General features: G+C 34.4%; 2 protein-coding genes across 2 annotated transcripts; one reads left to right on the top strand and one right to left on the bottom strand.

The window, feature by feature from the left end:
* The first annotated feature begins 1576 nt into the window (after positions 1-1576).
* LOC129895158 (uncharacterized) lies at positions 1577-3409 on the top strand. Its single transcript, XM_055970820.1, has 4 exons — positions 1577-1974; positions 2676-2756; positions 2847-2918; positions 3003-3409. Exons 1-4 carry the CDS (start codon positions 1744-1746, stop codon positions 3135-3137), a joined length of 519 nt encoding a protein of 172 aa, XP_055826795.1. The 5' UTR covers positions 1577-1743; the 3' UTR covers positions 3138-3409.
* A 2637-nt stretch (positions 3410-6046) lies between these two features.
* On the bottom strand, positions 6047-21714 carry LOC129894970 (zinc finger protein BRUTUS-like). Its single transcript, XM_055970574.1, has 14 exons — positions 21098-21714; positions 17728-17937; positions 13367-13561; positions 12887-13251; positions 11381-11609; positions 10926-11094; positions 9630-10835; positions 9332-9503; positions 9012-9230; positions 8796-8933; positions 7846-8080; positions 7660-7719; positions 7085-7156; positions 6047-6560 (listed from the first exon to the last, which is right to left on the bottom strand). Exons 1-14 carry the CDS (start codon positions 21392-21394, stop codon positions 6426-6428), a joined length of 3702 nt encoding a protein of 1233 aa, XP_055826549.1. The 5' UTR covers positions 21395-21714; the 3' UTR covers positions 6047-6425.
* Positions 21715-22981: the final 1267 nt, after the last annotated feature.

A 22981-nucleotide genomic window follows, 5' to 3' on the forward strand; every position in this document is an offset into this window, starting at 1 on the left:
TGAATTTTTGAATTGAATATCATCTAGTACTATAAATTTTTTGATATTCGAAAATTTAAAATTTGTATATTTTTTAAGCAATCCATCCATATCATACATGTCAAATATTAATAAGTTAAATTTCCAAAGGGCTAATAGATTAGTACACTACGATCCTTCTTTTTATAATATATAAGTTCAATATGAAATTATATGGAATGAATAATAGGTGACCTTAATTCTTATTAACGATAGAAAGTTATATATTCTAAGAAATAAATTATTAGAGAATTGAGGTTGTTAATTATTATAGCCTACTTATAGTGAAAATTTGAAATATCCAAACAAATTAATTCAAAATCAAACACAAAAAATTTCAATCCAATTGAAGCTTATTCATATTAAATTTGGACAATTTTTTCATATTTAAATCCAAATTGCCCAAACATCTACCCCATCCATTATTTATTTAATTAATTGATAGAGGAAGATAAAATGAGAAAGGGAATGACGAGGTGCAGAATCAGACTTTTATCAATAAAATAAAAATTTATTGGCAAAATTGTTATCTTTTTAGGGAAAATGACATGATATATCCTCAATTTTGTTATTTATAGCTGATATACCTATTATTATGAAAATGATTCATACATACCTCTATTGTTATACAAATGATTCACATATACCCTTTTCTTTAACAAAAGTGAAAAAATTAATTTTAAGTTTATTTTAATTAAAAATAATAATTTCTATAGGGGTATATTTGATCATTTTCACACATAATTTTTTTTTTTGACTCTTTTAATTCAATGACTAATTTGAATTTATTATTTTGATGGTCAAATTTATTTTCTCATTACTTTTGTAAAATTTATTACACATACCCCATATTTTTTTAAAGATACAAAACTAAATTACAATTAACATAAACAAAATTAGTTTTAAATTACAATATAGCCACAAAAAAATAATTTTAATTTATTTTAATTTTCTTTTTTCCTTCACTCTTTTTATAAAAAAAAATCTCTTATTTTTACACCAAAAAATAAAAGAAAAAAATAAAATAAGAATACGAAGCTTAAATAATAATAATAATTAAAAAATCAAAAAATAATTTATATGTGAAAAAGATTAAATATAATCCTAAACTTTGCTAAAAAAAATACCCATATATGTGTATATATTTTTAGTTTATTTTTGTTACTTTTTCAAAATAAAATATATCTCTACATGATTTATTTTTTTAAATTAAAAAGTAACTTTTACTTTCTTAAGATAGGTATATGTGAATTATTTTTATAATGGTGAAAGATATATATGAATGACGTGAATTTATATAAGTTATTTGCAAATCATTTTTATAAAAAAATTGTCAGCTTTAAGAAGCAGAGGGTATATCCTAACCTTTTTCCAGGAGAAAGGAAAAAGGCAATGGACTTGGCGCCAAATAAGACGATTCCATTTACTCGATGAAAGAAGCAAACTCAAAGAAATCTCCACCTTACACGTTGCAGTCAGGATTCGAATCAAACGATAGAGATTAAACCCTTGCTCTGTACGAATTATGGCCAATTTCATTACAGCTTTATCAGTCTCGGTTAGCGCTCACTGCTTTCAATTTTTTCGTCTTCGAGAAGGAGAGAGAGAGAGAGAGAGAGAGGGGATAGATTTATTACTGGTACAGTTTTTTTTGTTTGTTTTTGAGAGGAGAAAGAAGAAATCAAAGCTTTCTATTGTGATTTAACTTTATTTTTGAGATCAGAAATGGGGAGAAACCCAAAAGCTTCAATCGACCCGATCCGGGTGAGCAAGCGGATAGCCGTAGCAAAAAGTGTGATTAATCCTATAGTCGCCGTTGAAGCAATACCTAAGAAGAATCCAAAAGTTGCCGGATCAGAAGGATTTACAAGCAAGACCGAATTAGTTCCAAAAATTGCTCATGAGCCAACAAAGACGAAGAAGATCAAAGCCATCAGGGAAGCAAAAGATAATAAGGTTCTTTTTTTGCTCTTATGTTTGATTATTTATGCTTTCTTTTATTTGCATACGCTTATGTGTCTTTTGTTATTGAGTTTTTAAAGTAATTTTTGGAATTTAAAGTTGTGTTGGGACATACATTTTATTTGAAGTTTCGTGATCTCAAGTCCAAAAATCCAAAAAATTGTTCAGGCTTGTGAAAATCAAATTTCATGGCCAAACAGATTTTCAGATAATTTTTTGAAATTTACTCTCAATATCTATTGCCAAACTAGAGTCGATAGCTTAGTGAGAAACTTTTATAGGCACAAGTTGGAAAAAGAGGATTATGATTTTGTAATGATCATTCTCTTGTAAAGATCTTTCAACCATTTATACAAGTATTCTAGTGGTGAAGCTTTAAGAAAAGAAAGTGATATAAGTGTTAAATTTGTTGTCACCTCCTTTGCTTGCTTGACATTTGTCATTTAAATTTTAAATTTTGTTGTTCCTGCTTCTCTTATAGAGAAAGTTTGTTTAATTCAGGGGTAATATTTCACATTACTGAAATAATTTCTTAGGATAACTCAAATACTATTTGTACTTGTTTATCAATAAACAATAAGGTGTGTTGTTGTATTTTTCGTTGTTTCTCCAACATTATGGGTCTCTTATGATGTTGTTCTAATAACTTGCTTTATTTTTATATGTATGAAACCTTCTACTTGAATACTGAACAGAGAGGCAAAAGGCCCTTTGGAAGTAAAGTTCCACAGACCGATACCAACTACAAAACTCTGTATTTTGACTCGCAAAAAAAGGTATTGCTTATTTATGAGTCCATTTGTATGGATTCATTCTTTATGCTGCTTTTATGAGCGCTGATCCGGACGATTTATTGTCACCTCTAGGTTGAGGATTTGATGGAGGAAAACCATAAGCAAGCCATTGATTTGAGCTACAGGAGTGGACAAGTTGATGCAGTAAGCGCTATTCCACATCATTTGTTAAGCCTTGTTTTAGTATTTTGCAAGATACGAAGACTAATAATAATCTTATTTTTCCAGTACGAGTATATAATAGGAAATATGAAGAATGTGGTGGCCTTCTCTAATACAATGAGAGTAACTGATGCAGAGATGAACTTGTCTAAAGGAACTGCTTCAGATGCTCCTTCACTGAACCTGAATCATCTCGGATGAAGAAGAACGTACTCATAAAAAGCGTGTTCATCCTCTTGGTAGTGAATGTTTTTTTGGTGGCCATCTATTTATTTGGTGGTGTTTTGGAAAATGTACATGCATGTTGAAATTAGCAACTCTTGCTTTGTCTTTTAACTATGTTAGTTTTCTCAGGCAATATCGGATGTTTTCTTAGGTAGTATTGACTCTTGTTGGTAAACTGAAAGTGGATTGTGAATTTAATCAAATGACATGTCTTGCTCTTTTTAGTAATGTCCAACTATTTATGATCATTCTTTCTGTCAAATGACAAGTCTATTACACTTCTCCATTCTATTTTAGTTGTCACTTTAGTTTTTTTCAGGCCCAAATCTAACACTTGCATGCTCAAATCTAATATTTGAGTATTCAAGACTGATATAAGAACAAAACTTTTTGTTTTCTAGCAATGGGATAGAAATGGCTTTTCATTTTCTCTTTATTTGGGTTCCCCACATTTTCCAATTCATACATTACTTAAATTCAACAGAGCATTATATATATTTTACAATGCCTACATCACTTGTTAAGTTGTAGTGAAATAAAATTTTACAAATGAGAAAACTCCGAACACTATATATCAAAATTGCGGTAAATTAAACTAGCACGTGAAGTAGTGTTGGTATATTCTGCGAAATCCATGCATTATGTATTAGGTTTAGTGACACAAATTATTAGATTGCAATCAAACAAATTATCTTGTATTGGTGAGAACAATTTTGATATATTAGCTATGTGTTCTTTGCACTTGTTTTACTCTTTTCCTTCCCTTTGATTGTCTACAATTTTCGTGTTGGTCTTCATATTCTCCTTCAAATTGTCATGACCCAAACTCATGGAATATATTGTTGTATGTCTTTTCTCAACATCCCTTATGAATTTATCTCTCGGACTATGTTATCCTCTAGCTAAAAAACGTGATTGCTATGTAAACTTGTTTTGTTTCTTATAAAGATCTTCACGTTTTTTTGCTATTCCAATGTAGGTTCGCTTAAGGTGTCGTGCCCTCCTTCAAAAGTACTAGCAGGTTGACAAGCTTTTGAAGAAGAAGGGGTGAGTGCTTGACACTTTAGGCGAATCCACATCCAAATGATTTAGGAGAGTGAAGACCTAATGCATTTCACATGGTATGTGTGTGTTGGGCTCGATGATGCCTATCCCGAGGGACAAATCCGAGAAGCATGTTGGGCCAAAACAAACAATATTTGACATGGGCTTGGATCATGACATAAATCCTCCTATTTTGTTGCATGTGGAATTGTTATACATCTACACTAAACTTTAGCCTTTTCATTATAGAATGGATACTATGCTGCCTTCTGGACGATGCATAAGAAAACAAAGGTGACTTTGTAGCTAAGCAACAAATAGTTTGCATCCTTGTGTTGTGGAAATACCAATGAATTCACGTTGATTCACTTAATGCTACTGAAGGCATGCATATTCAAGAATAGGAGGACAATTTTCATAAAGTTATTATTTTTAGCTTGGCATATTTAAGAAAGATTTTGTTTTCTTTGATCAATGTAATGGAGATGGTATGAATGACTATTTCCATTTAAGATTGTTCGATAAGAATGAAATCTGCATAATTTGTAGATGCACTTGATAATAAAGCAAATGAAAATTTGAAAATATTGTGAGAATCAACTATACTATCAGTGTATTTGTGAATTTTGAAATACTATTATATTGTTGGAAATTAATAATACATCAAAAAAAGTTTTCTATTATTAACGATAGTATTTCATGATAACAAACAGTTAAGCTTTGTAGCAAGCACTATGAACACATTGATTGGTACTTTTGTTGCATACATTCTTAAACTTGTGTATTGATAGAAGTTGTTATACATATCCCTAATGCGATGATATGTATTAGTGCAAACCAAAAAAATTAGTGGTACTTAAGGTTGCAACAAGCAGACACTTTTATGGCGACTTATTGTGGTTTTTGTTGTGACAAATAGAGGCCAGCAATAAATAAGCGGTTTTAGTGGCGACTATTGTTGCTGCTATTACATCTATAGTCGCGACTTGTATAGCTATTAGTCGCGACTAAATTTGCTGCTAATACAAACTTTTAAGGTGACTAATATTGCAATTAGCGACGACAAAAGTCGCTATTAATACCTTTTTTTTCCAGAGGCGACTAATATATATATTTGCGGCGACTAATACTAACTTTTAGCGAGGACTTACAGAGTTATAGGGACGACAAAAGCCGCTAATGATTACTTTTAGTAGCGACTAATATATACTTTTAGCGGCGAATAAAAAAGCTAATTGTGGCGATAGAAGCCGCTTCTAAAAATGCTTAGTTTAGTGGCGACTAATAGAGGCATTTGCGGCGACTAAGTCGTCACAATAGTTTTTTTTTTTCATGTATACTAATGCATGCTAATTTTTTTAATTTTCAAACTCCAATTCACCTAAAATTTGGTGGTTCCTTCTATAACGACCTATTGGTGGAAACTGAGGATTTTTAGCATCCCCAAACCTTCGGTGGCACACTTCCTTTCCTTTATGACCTATAATGTTGCATTGGTCACACTTCTAGGCTTGATATGTTATCAATTTTTGTCGTCTCAAGAGAATTCAACTGTCTTCAATTATAACATTGAATTTGCTTTTTTCTTAGCAAAGTAGTAATGATGATAAAAGAAAACTAGTAAAGTGACATTTTTTTCTGATTATTAAACGGAGGATTCAACAACATAAGTAGCATTATTCCCACTTCCATTATTTGCTACTAACAAAAAATTAAGTAATTATGGTTCTCATAAACTTATAGGCTACTAGAACATTTTGACTGATGAAAGCGCTAAAGTATATATATTATGAAATTAGCAACTCTTGCTTGGTCCTTGGTCTTGGTCGTTCTCCCTCTTAGTTTCCACAGACAGATGTTTTCGTAGAAACTCGTTTGGGTTCTAGTCGTTAATGCTGACTGTCTTACCCTTTTTGGTAAATCAAACGATTTGTGATTATTCTTGACTGCCAAATGAGCAAGCCTGATCTGCTCATCATTCAAGGCTTTTTATAATAGAAGCAAACTTGTTTTTTGACCAACAGAAATATAACAAAACCGAAAACTTAGATTACATATTAATAGCGCAATAAACATATTTGTTTAGAAGAACTACTACTTTTGCATAGTATAGAGTCTATTGACACTAGAGGGGTGGGTGGGGATCTTAGCCGTCTGTACATTATTTACAGGTTCAAAAGCTCAGTGAACAGAGGAGAGAATCCCAACTCCAGACTCATTTCAGATAGGGCAGTCAGAATCTATTGTGGGCACTTGAATGACTCTCGTGTTGTAAGATCCGCAGAACCCACACTTGTGATATAACCAATGGAAGGGCGCCCTGCCTTTGCGTTCACAGTCATTGCAAAGAATATCCTGTATTTGAGATGTCATATTAGATGTATAATGTAAGGAAAAAAATACGGGTTCACCACACAAGTATCATCACGCAATACAAATTCTAACAGAACACCTAGCACCAAATTATATAGTATTGTTCTTATTACCAAACAGATCATCAAAATTAAGTACTTGTAGTATTTTTTCCAATATAAGTACATTACTGATGTTGAGACTCCAGACAGCTAAAAGAGTCATAACGACAATGTCATCATATTGCATCTTAGTACTCACAAAACAAGAGCACTCCTCTGGTTGTCATCTCTTCTGATCCTTCTAGACTTCTTCAAGTTTTATGGAGCAAACAAAAGAAATTACTTACAAAGACGACCAAACAATCATGCTATATATGTTTTTTTTATCCCACCAACATGAACAAAAAATCATACTATACATGTTCTCCATCCCATCAACAAATTTAAAACCTTGCCAAAGATGCCAACGCAAGTCCAAGAACTTAAAGAAAATGTGAAATGGAAAAGTTAATTAAGAAGGCAAACCTGCCAACGATTCTGGTACTCCTCTGGAAGAACCTCATTAGCCAGCAGAGCATCGAGCATTCCAAAATAAACCTGGCAGGAAAAATGTTTTACAGAAACTTTAGGACACCATTTCAAGCACAACACCATTACTCTTAAAATATCCAATTCTCTCAGAAGTCCTTCGCACCAATTACACCTTCAAGAACAATTTTATGAATTGCAACAGCTCATCGAATAGGACCCATCCAACCAACCCTCAAAGACTGCCATTCCAGGAAAATCAAGAACACGAAAACGGAGAAAAAAGATGCAGCGAGGAGACGCACAACCCACAAATCAAAAGAAAATCATTGAATTTTCAAACAAATGGACACTCTTCATAGCTGCTGTATGATAATTTCAAATAGTGATCATAAAACCTCAGACCACCTGATACTCAACAACAAAGATCAAAAAACTTCACAATTTCAACATGCACGTACTGCTCACTTTGCCAGCTATCGTGCTTGGAGGCAGCAGCGATAAACATTTTAGCCACATAGTGCAACCTAAAAAGAATATTATAAATGGAGATCACTACAAGATTCTCTTACCGCCATATTACCCATGGATTTGCTGCATATCGGGCAAACGTAGTTACGGGAAGCATATGCCTGGCAGAGAGAGCATGATTAAACTTAAGCAAGCTTAAATAAAGTGAATCAGTTCCCAAAAGTTTTTAGAAGGCAAAGCAAATATATGTGAGAGCGCATACTGTACAATGTGATTTGATTTTTCACCTGAAAGCAAGCCGAGTGCATGTAATGCCCACAAGGCAGAGGTCTAACTGTTGCACTGGAAGTAAACAAAAACTCACAGCAAATGGGACAATTTGTTTCTAACGCCTTCTCCAAACACTTGTGATCTATCAAAGTTTTTCCCAGACAACAATTGCATTTCATGCAATGATAAAAATCAATTCCAAGACCGTGTCCAACACGACACAGGTTGCAAGAAGGACAGTGATATATCGGCCTGATACAGAAAAGAGACATTCAATAGAAGAAAACTGGCTGTTCTCATACATCATTTTCCAGAGAAATAGAGGATGTGTCAATCCCAATTGTGTTCTTTTATTTCATTGTCAATCACATTCCTGGCTCGAGAGAAATAGTGAAAATGTTGTTATGAGTGGGTCGATTCAAATATTAGTTATTGTTCGGATTATAATACAGAGATCGTTTATGCAGGGAATAAAATGAAAGGGGCTGTTATACTGTGAATACTATTGTAGGTCTGCGTTAAATAGTAATACATGGAATGTAACAGGGAGTACTACTTTAAGGACATTTTTATATTTAAGTACTTTATCCGCATATTGCTAATACACACTCTTATTCCACATCTATTACGCACAAAATAATACATAGATTCTCACACAACTTAATGCCGGTATTATGCATTAGTTAGGACTTCTAATACAGCCAACCAAAAGCTGCATTAGCTATGGATGAATTATTTTTCCTAGTCCTTCCAACCAAACGATCCTTTAATGACCTATGTAAGAGATAAACCTACACCCAGGTGATATTGTCAAGAACTAGGATGATTCCAATGTCATTAGCTGACAAAAACAGATCATGCAATCTCACTTAAAAGATGCACTCCAAAGGAGAAACCCGTGAAGTAGGGTTTAAGCAACACATTTATGCCAAACTCTTAAAACAAAATTCTGAGTTGACTCGTCTACCTCTCATCATCAAAGAACTTGCATATACTGCAATAGTATTTTGCCATGGAAAATCCATTGCATGATGGTGTCGTGCAGCTGGGTCCAATTGGTTGAACTTTCAAACAACGCATGCACATCATCTCTAGTGTCGCTTTCCTAGAAAAAGAATAAACATGAGATATAAAGAACCCAATTACAAGTTCAACTGCTCAAGCATTTCTAGCTAAAGTTTACCTGTCCATTGAATGGTCGCTCACTTCATCATGGCAAAATCTGCATGCAAACAATTTTCCACAGCAAGCTGCACGAAGTTTGCAGTTTCTTTTGTAGTGTTCACATCCAAAAATCTGCTTCTCCATATCTCGAAAGGACGGTGAACACCCAACAACATCTTCACTACGAGGGATTTCTTCTGTTGATGCTTGTGATTTCTGCTGAGAGGCTATCCAACGGCTGAGTACATGGAAAAATGACCAAGCTGAGGTTAACTGTCTATTTATCTACAGTTCAAGATGCAATACATAATAATAGCAAAAGGAAGCGCCAAGACAAACCTAGTCATCAGATTTTGAATTAAATAAGATTTCCTCCTTGGATCAAGAGTTGAATCCTTGTGAACTTTTCTAATCTCTGACTCAAGTTCTGTTTGATTCATACGGAAAATGTCTTTCCAACCGGGTTTGAACATTCGGTCACTCTGATCCAAGCCTTCATGAGAATCAACACCTGTCTTATCAAAGAAAAGATGTTACGTCCATTAGATGCAATAAACGGTCAAGCCATCAATTAAGCACTAAAGTGCAGATCCAAAAGCAGGATACGGAATGAAATAATTAAGGTCATAGTAATAACCTCTGTTTGTATTGCTATTTTGCAAGGCTTCAGGCTGTGAAGATACTTCAGGATTTCGTCTCCAACACTCGTTGAGCCATTCACTGAACATTGTGTTTCTTGTAGCCTGCTTTAATGTGTCCATCATCTTATTCTGCTCATCCTGAGTAAGAGCAGAAGTTACCCAAGGCAGCATTGACTGAAGCACTTCAGCCCCTGTGCTTCCAATTATACGACCAACAATTATGTCTTGTTCCTCCATAGAGAAGTGCTTGCCAAATAATGGCCATAGCTCATGTTCTTCTCTGAATATATGCTGATCCAGGCTAACTCTGATTGATTTACACATTCCTTGAACCTTTGTGGCAAGCTCATTGTATTTTCTTTTGCGATCCCTATCATACATGCCAGAACACTCAACAATACTCCTCCCAGATTCCTTCTGGTAGGCCTCCTTCAACCCTTCATGAAGTTCCGAAAGATCAGTGAGGGCAGATGATATGTCTTCAAAGAGTTTCTCCTCCTGCTTATGGTCCAACATATAGGAGTGAGACACATTGTGGAGTGCTTCTTTAGATTCAAGTTCAGGGAAAACTATCTCATCCTCGGAATTACTGTGGGCTCTGTACAAACCCCAAAGCAACCGGAATCTTCCAATGAACTGCCGAAGAAAAGTCTCAGGACAGTCACTAAGCTTACCAGATTCAACATCAAGATACTCCAAATCTTTTTGTATCGCCTTATGAAATTTGAATATGGTGTCAATGGGATGCACTTTATGGTTTTCAGAAGAGGTACAATCTGTCTCCCAGATAAAGAGGCTTGACTCAAGAGAAGGAGCGGCAGAACTGAAGGTCAATGAACGAAGAGATTTTGGTGTGGATATAGTAGTTGGTCCTAGATTATTATCACTAACTCCCAATCCTGGGACACAACATGACTGATCATTGCAAGATATATTACAAGCATTTACACCCTTGGACAAGTCCGATGTATCATCTTTTGTGCAAATAGCAGTAAGGTTTCTTTTGAATGGCCTCTTAGAATCATCAGAATGGACAGAGAGAAAACATGGACAAAGTGCTCGAGTACAATATTCTTCAATGTCAGCAAACCTTTTAACCGCGCAGCAACCAATGACACTAGAAGACAAACATACACCATCTGTACGTCCTTTACATGCCCAACCAGATAATAGGGTCACCAAAGCAGTATCAGCTTCTGAAGCTGCAAGAGCAGAATTCAATTACATAATTCAGGAAAAAAACAAAGCTGCTCAATATCAACTGCTCTAGCAACAAAACAATTCAGCAATACCTGCTAGCTGCAAGTTCTTTAAGAAATTTCTGGCTTCATCTTCAGACAGTGCTCCCACTAGCCAGGGTAAGACTCTTTCTATCAACTTCAATGGCATTAAACACAAGCTTTGGTACAAAAGTTTCCTCTGTCTGTCCTGGGTAAAATGCTTTCGAGCAAGAGGAAGAACCTATATGAAGGACAATACAGATATCATTTAGCTCTGAAGGATATTTTGTGGACTTGGAGAGAAGGCAAACAATATCTACAAGATTATCTAGAAAGTAGATGCGAGTCCGAATGGAATTTATGGAGTAAGCAGACTCTGGTGCTTATTGAACCTACAGTGAGAGTTCATACTTTTGGGAATTAATACCTGCCAATTTTATTCACATATGGTCATGTAAATATACAATTAAACACATAATAACTAAACAATTTCAGCAAGAAAACAATAAATTTATAATGAGCCCTACCTGAACTTCTTCATTGTGAAAGTGTTGTTTAATTGTCTCAATAATTAAGTCAGCCTGAGAACATAATTTGGAAAAAAATTCAGCAGCTGAGGTGGAATTGACTTCTGTGCTTTGAATGCTCTCGATCAGGCAACGAAGCTCATTAAACTGACTTTCTTCCGCAGCATGCTCTTGGAAAAAGGAGAGCCCTCCATCTACCGCAGGAAATATGACCTTGTCCTCAGCAATGCTGCCAATAAGGTAAATCTAAAGATTAAAGTTTCTGTTCAAGACAGGAAAAAAGAAGGCGGTTTGTTATGAATGTGTAACATTTATTCATCAGCATTAGTAAATTGCACACAATACAGTTTCTTACATTAAGCTCATTCATCAATAAAGCAGGATATATAAGTTGAATTGTTGGACAGAGCTTCAAAATGTCAGACCAGAAGCAAGATTAGCTCTCCGAACTTTTTCAAAGATTAAAGACAGGTGCCATTTGGTTTGAAGACTAGTTATGTTGGGCTTAGTTATTCTGATACTATTTCTTATTGACTGTTTGGTTTATTGTATCAAAGATGACATGCATTGCATAATTTCTAAGAAGTTGTTTTTTTACAAAAATACGCTCCACCTTAGAAAAAGGGTTTGAGGGACCTTAGGGGTAATTTTGTTATTTTCATTGTTTAATCCCGATACTATTATTCCACCTTTTGGCAGTGATAACTTGTCCCGATACTAACTACTAGTCCTATCCCAAGATTAGTAACCAAACAAGGGATAAGGGAGTGCTAAACTTTTATCTCAGGATTATCTATGCTTGTCCAATAAACCAAACTACCCCTAAAAGAATTTACTTTACCAGTCCTTGCAACCGCCTTATATACGCAGGTTTTCTTTTTTTTTTTCAACTAAAAACTTGTACTGTTTTTTTATTTATTTATTTTTTAAAGAAACTAAAGATCTGTAATACTTAACAAACTAGAAATCAGCAATGCTATTGTCCCTCATAGCATAGCATACAGAAGAGATCCAAAGGATGGTTGCTTTCAACATCTAAACCCTTCAAAACTGTTGAGCAACGTATCAACTATCAGCTTTACCCATTATACACAAGTAAAATGTATGGCTTTATGGGCAACAAACAATATCTTTTCTTTCCCAAAAGGTCTACTTTTCAGTCATAAACAATAATATCACGATTTCATGACCAAAAACATACAAGAAGAGCGTCAATGATATAGTTGCTTCAAGAAACAACAACTAGGTGATCTCGTATATGCAAAAATGTCTACTAGCAGGTTGAGGCATTATAGAATTTGATGAAGTAAAAATCAATCATGAAAGGACAAGAAGACTCATCAATTATGTCTTTATGCTCTTTCATTTAAACGGAGATCAAAATAGAAACGACAGCATGGCACACACAGTACCTTCAATGAAACTGTAAACTTGCATTTTAGTGTCATAAGATTTGATGAATTTCTATCTATCAAATAGTGAATAAGAATTTTCATAGACCAATACCTGTGAAATATGCAGACTTCAGCTATAAACTGAAGTCTTGCATAGAAAGGTGCCAAACTAGATAATTCTCCAGCTAACTCAATTCTTCTAGCCTCTGCTGCTATTTCATCTAACTCTCTCTTAATAGCATTATGCCAATGCAATACTTCATCAATTGGATTTCCAGAATCAGATTCAAAGGTATCACCCTTTGGCCTGAATTTTCTTTTCCCAGGGCTGGAAGATTCACACACACACTTCACATTTCCTGATGCACCAGTTTCAGAGACAGAGTTAAAATCCACAGAGCATGGAAGCTCAGCAACAATATCATGCCCACCAACTGCAGAGACACACTTGCCACCTTCCATCCAGGAGAAAATTACCTTCAAGAAAAGAAGCATAGCAAATAACACAGTTTAAGAGGGGAGAAAATAGAAAAGGCAAACAAGGCAGAGAGAGAGAGAGAAAAGTGGTTAGCATCTAGACATTAAAAAAAACCTGCTGGAGAAGCTTCTCTTTTGGAATAACCATAGACAAGCACTTCCGCATATCCTTATGCTCGCTGGGAGATATAGAAGATGAAAGCCAGGGAAGGAACTTTTTCATCATATTCACAGGAATGCTACAAAGGAACTGCCAAACAAGTGATGCCTGCTCATCCATCGAGAATTTCTCAGTGAGCAAAGGGAACACCTGTCAGGAATATTTGTAGTCAACAAAAATGTAAATTGTATGGATTTTCAAAGCAATTTGATTTTGTGACATTAATACTGACATCACATAGGACATTTGGAATAATTTTTTTGAGCTAAAGTGACTATTATTTTAAACGGAGGGAGTATTAACTTAAAGGTAATGTAATAAGAGGCAAGAAGAGATTCATATAAAGTTACAAACTGGTCACACCAATTACAAAGGCCCAAGTGGAAATGGTCTTAAGAAAAAGAGTGAGGGAAAAAATGGGAATATGCAAGAAAAAGACAACACCAACTGACGTGTATGGCAACTTCACATCACCAAAGAATTCAAATTCCGGATTTACTCCTGTGAGGACTACAAAACTTGATATTCTCCCTTATGTATACATGCACACGCACACAACACATACACATAAATATGTTTCATGAGGCACGGGCTTCAAACTCAAGATATAAAAATAATGATTTTACTTAAAGAAGTATAATTTGTACAATATTTATTTTACTTTATACTTAATATAATCCAATGACATGTTAAACAAGTCTTGTTAATAAGTCTTAGTAATTATTAAAGTTTTTTATCACATAATTGGAAAATTTTAAATAAAAAATTATTTATGAGGAAGGAAGTTTGCTGGAGAATTAGAAAAATATCAAAAGGACCAAGTGATTTGATATTTTATAAAATAACATGATTTCAATTATGTAAATAATAACAGTTTGACGAAGATCATAAATAAAAAACATTGGCAGACTTATGAATCTGTGAGCATGTAATTTCTTAGTTATAGATAGAAATAATTTATTTCGATAATTATTAAGTTTGAATGTCATTCATAATCTCATGTGGTACGAATTCTTGCAAAATTTATTTTTCATTTATAGAATCATCTAATACAACAAAAAATTCCACTAACTTGAAGTTTATATTACAATAGTTATATCCTTAATTTAGAGCCTTTACAGAAATTAACTTAATAATGATCTTATAAGGAAACTAATAAATAATAATTAAAGTATTTAGTAAAGTACTTCATTTGGTCCATTTTACTTATGTTTATTTTTTATACATCCCTTAAGAAAGTACCCCATCCATCCCATTTTAATTATTGTTTTAGCCTTTTCATGCCCATTAAGAAAAACAATAAATATAACGTATTATTTACTAAGTTACCCTAGTAGATGCTTTTTGAAAATTGAACAATAATAGAAAGAACTATAAGGGTATAGTTGAAAATTATTCCAAACCTTAATTTTGCATTAAGGTTATTTTGGAATAACTTTTTTGAGCTAAAAAGACTATTATTTTAAAATGGAGGGAGTACCAACTGAAAGGTAATGTAGTAAGTGGCAAGAAGAGATTCATACAAAGTTACTACTGGGTCACACCAATTATGTTGAGTATCCCACATTGGCGGGATAGGGTCATTTGGTCTCCTTCTACGGTCTTGGGCAATCCTCCCCTCATGAGCTACCCAAGCCAAGGTCCATTGCTTTACCATTGTATCAGAGTCAGGCCCATCCCAATTCATTGTTCCGAAGTTGGAACCCCCATCTTATATTGTCCACACTCCAGATGTCCAGTCATGGGCATGCGGGGGAGTGTTGAGTATCCCACATCGGTGGAATAAGATCATTTGGTCTCCTTATATGGTCTTGGGCAATCATCTCCTCACGGGCGTTAAGTTAAGCCCAAGATTTATTTCTTTATCATATTACAAAGGCCCAAGTGGGAATGGTCTTACGAAAAAGAGCGAGGGCAAAAATGGGAATATGCAAGAAAAAGTAATAACACAACCATTGTCAGGCCAGGTTACACATAAGGCAGATTATATTTGGACAAAATATACACTAGGTAAAAACCCTTTCTTGTAAGAAACAAAAAACAAGATGATACTAGTCGGACGGGTGACCACACAGTGACCTTGCCGATCCTCTCAGGCCGGGTACATGTCAAAATAGTAAAATCCCCACACGCATATCTTACTGTTCTGAGAAGCAACAAAGCTAGATTATTTGCAAACTTGACTTAAATCAAGTGCAATAGAGAAATTTAAAGCATATCAAGTGGACAAAAATATAAATCTCCTATGAAATTAATAATTCTTAAGTATTGAAAGAAGCACATAGAGAGTCTTGTCCAAGTTCATGGAGGTTGGGGTTGGTTGGGTTTTTTTTTGGGGGGGGGGAGGGGGGGAATGGATTGTTCTCAGTAAAATCATATTATTGTAGGACACCAAGAAAGATGTGCTTTTCTACTTGGTTGGCAGCAAGAGAAGCAATATTGATAGTTATTTTGAGAAAAAGAAGGATTACTTATGCTAGTTGGTGCTTTATATGCAAATGACAACTTCCTACATTGTCAGGCGGCGACTCGCTTGTTATGTAAGACACTCTGTAGCTGGACATCTAGCATTAAATGTGAGCCATTAGCACTCATGTGCGTCCTGTGGAATGAGAGAAATTTGAAGAGTTTTGGAAGATATAAACAATAATTGTATTTGAGGAATAGCTTCTCAGGACATACAGAGTCTTGTGTGATACCAAAACTTAAAGGTAAGTTCTATTAAGTGGTGGTAAGACCGACTTTGTTGTATGAGGCAGAGTGCTAGCCAGTCAAGAATTCTCATGTTCAGAAAATGCAAGTTGCGAAAATGAGGATGTTGAAATGGATGTGTGGGTATACTAGGAGAGATAAGATTAGGAATGAGGATATCTGGGACAAGGTAGAAGTGGCATCTGTGGTGGACAAGATAATGGAAGCAAGGCTGGGAAGGTTTGGGCATATGAAGAGAAGAGGTGTAGAATTCCCAGTGAGGAGGTGTGAGAGGTTGGATATAATGGATATGAAGAGAGATACATGTAGGCTGAAGAAGTATTAGAAAAAGGTGATTAGACAAGATATGTCACAACTTCGGCTTACTGAGGATATGAACTTAGATAGAAGAGTATAGAGATCGCAGATTAAGATAGAAAATTAGTAGGTAGTTGAGCTTTTTCTCGCTTTTCGGCGAGATTAGGCTGGGTGGGAGCCTGGAGGCACCGTGTATGTCGTAGTATTAGTCATATACATGTAGTTTCTTGTTTTTGATAATTGTTACCATTTGTTTTTTTATGTTTCAGTTACCACATTATTTCGTTGTTGTTAGTTGTTACTTTTCTTTTTCTAGATCACCTGTACTGCTTTCCATATTAATTGACTTGTTTTCTCCACTGTCGTATTTCCTTTTTCATAACTACTTTGATTTGTTGCACTTGAACCGAGAGTCTTTCGAAAACAAGCTCTCTACCTCCACGAGGTTGGGGTAAGGTCCACGTACATTCTACCCTCTTCAGAACCCACTTTTAGGACTACACTGCGTATGTTCTTGTTCTGTTAATGAAGTTCCAGTTTGTCCAGAAGAATGGGTGTTGTTCATAGATAATCATAGTATGTTGTAGATTCGTTGCGTTTTGGTATACTACCTGTGTAATAATAAAAAAAATCTATGAAATTCTCTTGATTAAATTATTTTTAGATGAAAATATTCAAAGATAATAAATAAGCTCATAATGAAAAGGTAATAGCAGGAGGTCTATTTGAATCTCAACAAATATCGCGCCAAGTATTAAAAAAACACGGTACTCCATCATTGGTCAAATTTGATAATTGGAGCACTACATTCATATGGAATATTTAATGAAAGTTTTTCAACTTCAACTTACTTTTATAGACTCCGAGGGAAAAAAAAAACAATAAACAAGTGTATAATTGGGGTAGGTTGCACGTGAGTAGTCCCAACTTTAAGTCATTTGAAAAATTAATTGTGACATTGTGTTGATGATCCACTAGTTGATTCCATATTTAGGTGATCGGTCCTATTTAACTGCTGCTGAAATAGCTAGAGTATCCGAAATACCAGCACACACAAGCCACAATACCTCTGAAGGCTCTGAAAGTTGGCTTTCCCTTCTCTATGGTAAAAATCTCATGGCTAATATAAAGTAGGACATGGAAGAAATCCCATACGAGGAGAAGAATATAAATGATGTAACATCACTCACAGAAGAACATACAATTTTTGGATTAATAGAAATTGTAAAAACTGACCACTGAGATGGTATATGTAACATGTGGAATCCTTGAACATGAAACTTAAGCAGTGTCTCCTACAAGAATACCTGTTCTTCCTCTTTTGACATGTGCTGACTGACAGAAGTTTGCAATGCCCCAGTACAAGATGCTAGCTCTCGCGGAAATCTTTCATAGTTCTGCTTCTCAGAATTTAAGATCTCAAAAAGATGATCAAAAAGATCACTTTCACCTTTGTGCTCTAAGGAGTATGTTTGCGCTACATTCTTCACACGTATATCAAGAGCTGGAAAGATCACCTGCAATTGTTATAATCATTCTATCATCTTTAGCAAAGGCATGACAAGGAGACATTTACAAAGTAGAACCAACTAGGAAACATGTCACTTTATCACGCATGACAAAAGAAAGTCAATCATCCGCGGTACTTTTTCTTATAATCCAAAAGGATTTCATCGCATATTACACCAAGATGGTTTAACTTCTACAAACAGTATGCCATTCTGTATCCAGAAAATCATCTAACTATCTATACAAAATGGAATGGTTACACCAAAAACACAGTTGAAACGAAAGGCATCCTTCGACATTTTTATGTTGTTCTTCCTGCTCCTTCAAAAGTTACTCAATTTCTTTCTAGCCAAATCATCCAAAAATGCACAAGAGGTTTTGTCTTCCATATTGCACCTTTCTAGTCTCTATTCTCTCTATACTCTAACTTTCTATAATTTCTGCAACTTTTTTTTAGAAGGTATCCAAGCTTATTAAACAAAGAATACACAAATGACCAGAGAAATACTTCGGTAATTAAATTGTATACAAAAGCGTCATGTATGCCAACTGGCAATAGCACCGAGGTCCACTATTTTAACCATTAGACCATCAAAGCATACAACATTTACACGGAGGTTCGCTATCCTCCAACATTCTGTATTTTCCGCAACTTCTATTCGAAGGTACCCAAGCTATATTAAACAAAGAATACACAAAATCCGTTATCATTTAATATAAGATAACTTTGACAATTAAATTGTATAGGGTGAGTGTCATATCGGTTGCCTCTAAGATCTAAACTTAAGGCCTTCACCATTAACCCCAAATCCATTATCATTTAATATAAGAAAGATTATAAACACACTACCAGATGGAAGTACAAATATGTCACGTCTGGCAATTGGCAATGGCAGCGAGGTCAATTATTTAACCATTGGACCATCCAACCATACAACATTAAACGGAGTCTCGCTATCCTCCAACTTTCTGTATTTTCTGCAACTTTTATTCAAAGATATCCAAGCTATATTAAACAAAGAACACACAAAATCCATTATCATTTAATATGATATAATTTCGACAATTAAATTGTATAGGGTGAATGTTATATCGGTGGCCTCTAGAGAACTAAACTGAAGGTCTTCACCATTAACCCCAAATCCGTTATCATTTAATATAAGAAAGATAATAAACACACTACCAGATGGATAAACAAACATGTCACGTATGCCAATTGGCAAAAGCACCAAGGTCCACTATTTTGACCATTAGACTATCAAAGAATCAAACATTTGAGCAGAGTCTCACTGTCCTCCAACTTTCTGTATTTTCCGCAACTTCTATTAGAAGGTATCCAAGCTATATTAAACAAAGAATACACAAAATCCGTTACCATTTACTATAAGATAACTTCGACAATTAAATTGTATAGGATGAGTGTCATATCGGTAGCCTCGGCAAATCTAAACTTAAGATATTCACCATTAACTTAAATCCATTATCATTTAATATAAGAAAGAGAAAAAAAACACTATCAAATGGAGGTACAAACATGTAGCGTATGCCAATTGGCAATAACACCGAGATCCACCATTTTAATCAATAGAACGTCAAAGCATACAACATTTGAACGGAGTCTTGCTATCCTCCAACTTTCTGTATTTCCGCAACATTTATTAGAAGGTATCCAAGCTCTATTAAACAAAGAATACACAAACAAGGTATCTAAGCTTAAGGTTTTCACCATTAACCCCAAATCCATTATCATTTAACATAAGCAAGGAATAAACACACTACAAAATGGAAGTACAAGCATGTCACGTACGCCAATTGGCAAAATCACCGAGGTCCACTATCTCGCTATCCTCCAACTTTCCGTATTTTCCGCAACTTTTATTAGAAGGTATTCAAGCAATATTAAACAAAGAATACAGAAAAAAGGCATAACGATCTGGGCATTATTTCGGAGAGAGGCTCGGTGAAATAGAAATGACTGTAAAGAGGCATACTATATGTTATCATTTAATATAAGATAACTTCGACAATTAAATTGTATAGGGTGAGTGTCATATCGGTGGCCTCTGCAAATCTAAACTTAAGGTCTTCGCCATTAACCCCAAATCCATTATCACTTAATATAAGAAAGAGAACAAACACACTATCAAATGGAGGTACAAACATGTCACGTACGCCAATTGGCAATAGCACCGAGATCTACTATTTTAACCATTAGACCGTCAAAGCATACAACATTTAAAAGGAGTCTTGCTATCCTCCAACTTTTTGCATTTTCCGCAACTTTTATTAGAAGGTATCCAAGCTAAATTACAAAAAATACATAAAATCCATTATGATTTATTATAATATAACTTCGACAATTAAATTGTATAGGGTGAGTGTCATATTGGTGGCCTCTGCAGATCTAAGCTTAAGGCTTCACCATTAACCCCAAATCCATTATCATTTAATATAATAAAAAGAATAAACAGACTTCCAAATGGAAGTACAACAGGTCACGTGCGCCAATTGGCAATAGCACTAAGGTCCCCTGTTTTAACCATTAGACCATCAAAGCATACAACATTTCTCTCTTTCTCAACAAGATGTCAATCCTTAATCTGCAGTAGAAGAAGAATGGAATTTGTATTCAAATCCACATTGTAGCCTGATAAAGGGATTACTTTCATGTATGAGCAGTCTATAAGGCTTGTTGAAGACTCTTGTCCTCAACAAACATGGAACAACCTATTTAGCATTAGCTACAACTAGATAGCTTTTTTTTTCTTTTTACTTTTTGATAAGAAGCTATACCTAGATTGCTCCAAAAAGGAATTTCATGAAAATAAAACTAAGACCGTCAGAAGAAGTGCCAAGAAATTGGAAGTGAGAAGTATTGATTGATAAGGATCAAAGTGTTTGCCTCGACAAAAAAACAGAATAGAGATTAATAGAAAAACATGCACCCAAACCACTAATCATAAGAAGGAGCACAGAGCTAGACAAAAAGTAAACAGGGAGGAGCAGCCTACTGTTGGAAAATGAAAAGACATTTTAGTAACTTAATAGAATGGCTTGATTAGCAATTCCATATACAAATAAGTCAATGTCAGTTGATACCAACAATGTTAAGACACAAAAACAATCTGCTAGTGGAACTGAATTCAGCATTCAAAAGTTGTTTGCTACCTCATCCTCAGCATGGCAATGGTGCTTGTAAACTGATCTAAGAAAACGGTAACGCTTTAGCAAAGGCTTTATATCTTCCAACTGTCCATTAGCATACGCTAACGCCGAACGGTGAAGTTCAGCAAGCTCCAGCCGAATTGCCTTATGAAAAAAGAGAAAAAATAGAATAGGAGAATCCTGCTTACTCTCCTTTTCCAAAACTCCATTAGAAGACGATGCAGATGAATCCACCGCATTTACTCCACCACCACATAAAACCGCTACTCCTCCACCTCCTTCTCTTCCCTGAGTCGCCATTCTCCACCGCTTCTAGCCCTAATTTCTCCAAAATTTTCAACAATTCTCAATACTCCCAAATAGAAATGGCACTTTGTGCTTTCTCTTTTTATCCTTCACGTCTGCAGAAAAAAACACAATACAGTTTCTCTTTCTGTGGGTGTGAATTCAGAGTTTTTGTTACACGTAGTTTCTAATATGGAAGAATAGAAATTTGCATTCAGAGACTCCGCCAGAAATGTCTGTATGTGACTAGTCACTCATACGTGTGCATATCATACGTACGCCTTCTACCTTTTTTTTCCCCCTTTTTCTTCTTTTCTTAATAATTCATATACATAAGTAGTTAATCTGTTTAACATAAATAAAAATAGCATTATATGGGAGATTTGGCTCGACGGTGAAAGGTGGGGGATTCCTAGTTATGGATGAGAACTGGTGTAATACTTTTCTACAGATTTTGACCCGGACCCCACGTGGCAAAGATACAGCCACGTTGGATTTTTCTTTTCTTTTTTTTTTCCTTTGTTGATATGGTACCAATATACATACTAAAGTTTGATACTTAAAAAATTAAAATAACTTATACGATATCAAAACTTTTATTGATATGTTTTTACTTTGTTTGGAATAGTAACGTCTAAACTAATTAATTAAAGATCAAAAAAAAAGTAAGTAGGGATGAATTTGTCGTTTTGTCACAGTCCCTTGGATTATACCCACATAATCAGAAAGTATGATTTCATCAAATAAAGACAAAAGTAAAAGAAAGATATCTGTGGATCAGGAAGGAAAGAAATGGTAAATGGATGAGATTTTCAAAATTGATTGCTGATTACTTTCTCAATTACTCCCTCGTTCCTTTTTTGTCGAATTTTGATTTAGAAAGCCTATTAATAAAATAATAATTAATATAGTGAGTTTATCATTTTATTTTTATAAATTAATAAAATTTTAAATATATTTATTTATTATATTTTTTAAAGACATCAACTCAATATTAATAAATTGAGGATATAATAAGAAAGAAAAAATTATTTTTTCTTGATTTGTTAAAATTAATAAATAATTAAAAAATATTTAATAAGTAAATAAAAACCGAGGGAGTATCTTGTAAATTGGGGTAGCCTTTTTTTTTTTCGTTAGGTCAACTTTTAGTTGGGAGATAAACTTGAACAGGTTTTGACTTTTTGTGCTACTGTTTATTGCATTATTTAAAACCTTTTGACCGTAAATTTTCTACATAGATGAGTCATGAGTGCTGTCAGCAGTGTGAGCAATTTTCTGTTCATTTATTTTGTGTGTTTGATTTTAAGAATTTAATTGACATGTTGTTACCAATATAAAATTATCTAGATCATTTGATTCAAGATGAGGTTATCTCAGAATTATAAACAGAATTATCTATCCCGCTTTTTATATGAAATAAATAGTTTGTTAACTCTGATATGAAGTTTACCCTTAGGGAATTAACCCAACCAATCATAAACAATAAGGATTCACATAATTTTGTATTTATTTGTTCATTTTATTTTTGGTTTTTCCCACTCAGGAATGAAAAAGAAGCAAAATAAAATGTTAATGCCTTTTTTATAGCCAACTATTCAA

Source organism: Solanum dulcamara, chromosome 7 (assembly GCF_947179165.1).
Source record: "Solanum dulcamara chromosome 7, daSolDulc1.2, whole genome shotgun sequence".
NCBI classification, from domain to species: domain Eukaryota; kingdom Viridiplantae; phylum Streptophyta; class Magnoliopsida; order Solanales; family Solanaceae; genus Solanum; species Solanum dulcamara.

What these genes read in the sequence shown, in the direction of transcription:
- LOC129895158 (XM_055970820.1), top strand. Translation starts at nt 1,744, where the DNA reads ATGGGGAGAAACCCAAAAGCTTCAATCGACCCGATCCGGGTGAGCAAG. An exon ending in ATTTTGACTCGCAAAAAAAG is followed by an intron (nt 2,757 to 2,846) that starts GTATTGCTTATT and finishes TGTCACCTCTAG; the next exon opens with GTTGAGGATTTGATGGAGGA. An exon ending in GGAGTGGACAAGTTGATGCA is followed by an intron (nt 2,919 to 3,002) that starts GTAAGCGCTATT and finishes TTATTTTTCCAG; the next exon opens with TACGAGTATATAATAGGAAA.
- LOC129894970 (XM_055970574.1), bottom strand. Translation starts at nt 21,394, where the DNA reads ATGGCGACTCAGGGAAGAGAAGGAGGTGGAGGAGTAGCGGTTTTATGT. An exon ending in ATTGCCATGCTGAGGATGAG is followed by an intron (nt 17,938 to 21,097) that starts GTAGCAAACAAC and finishes TAACAATTGCAG; the next exon opens with GTGATCTTTCCAGCTCTTGA. An exon ending in ATTCAAAATCTGATGACTAG is followed by an intron (nt 9,231 to 9,331) that starts GTTTGTCTTGGC and finishes CCATGTACTCAG; the next exon opens with CCGTTGGATAGCCTCTCAGC.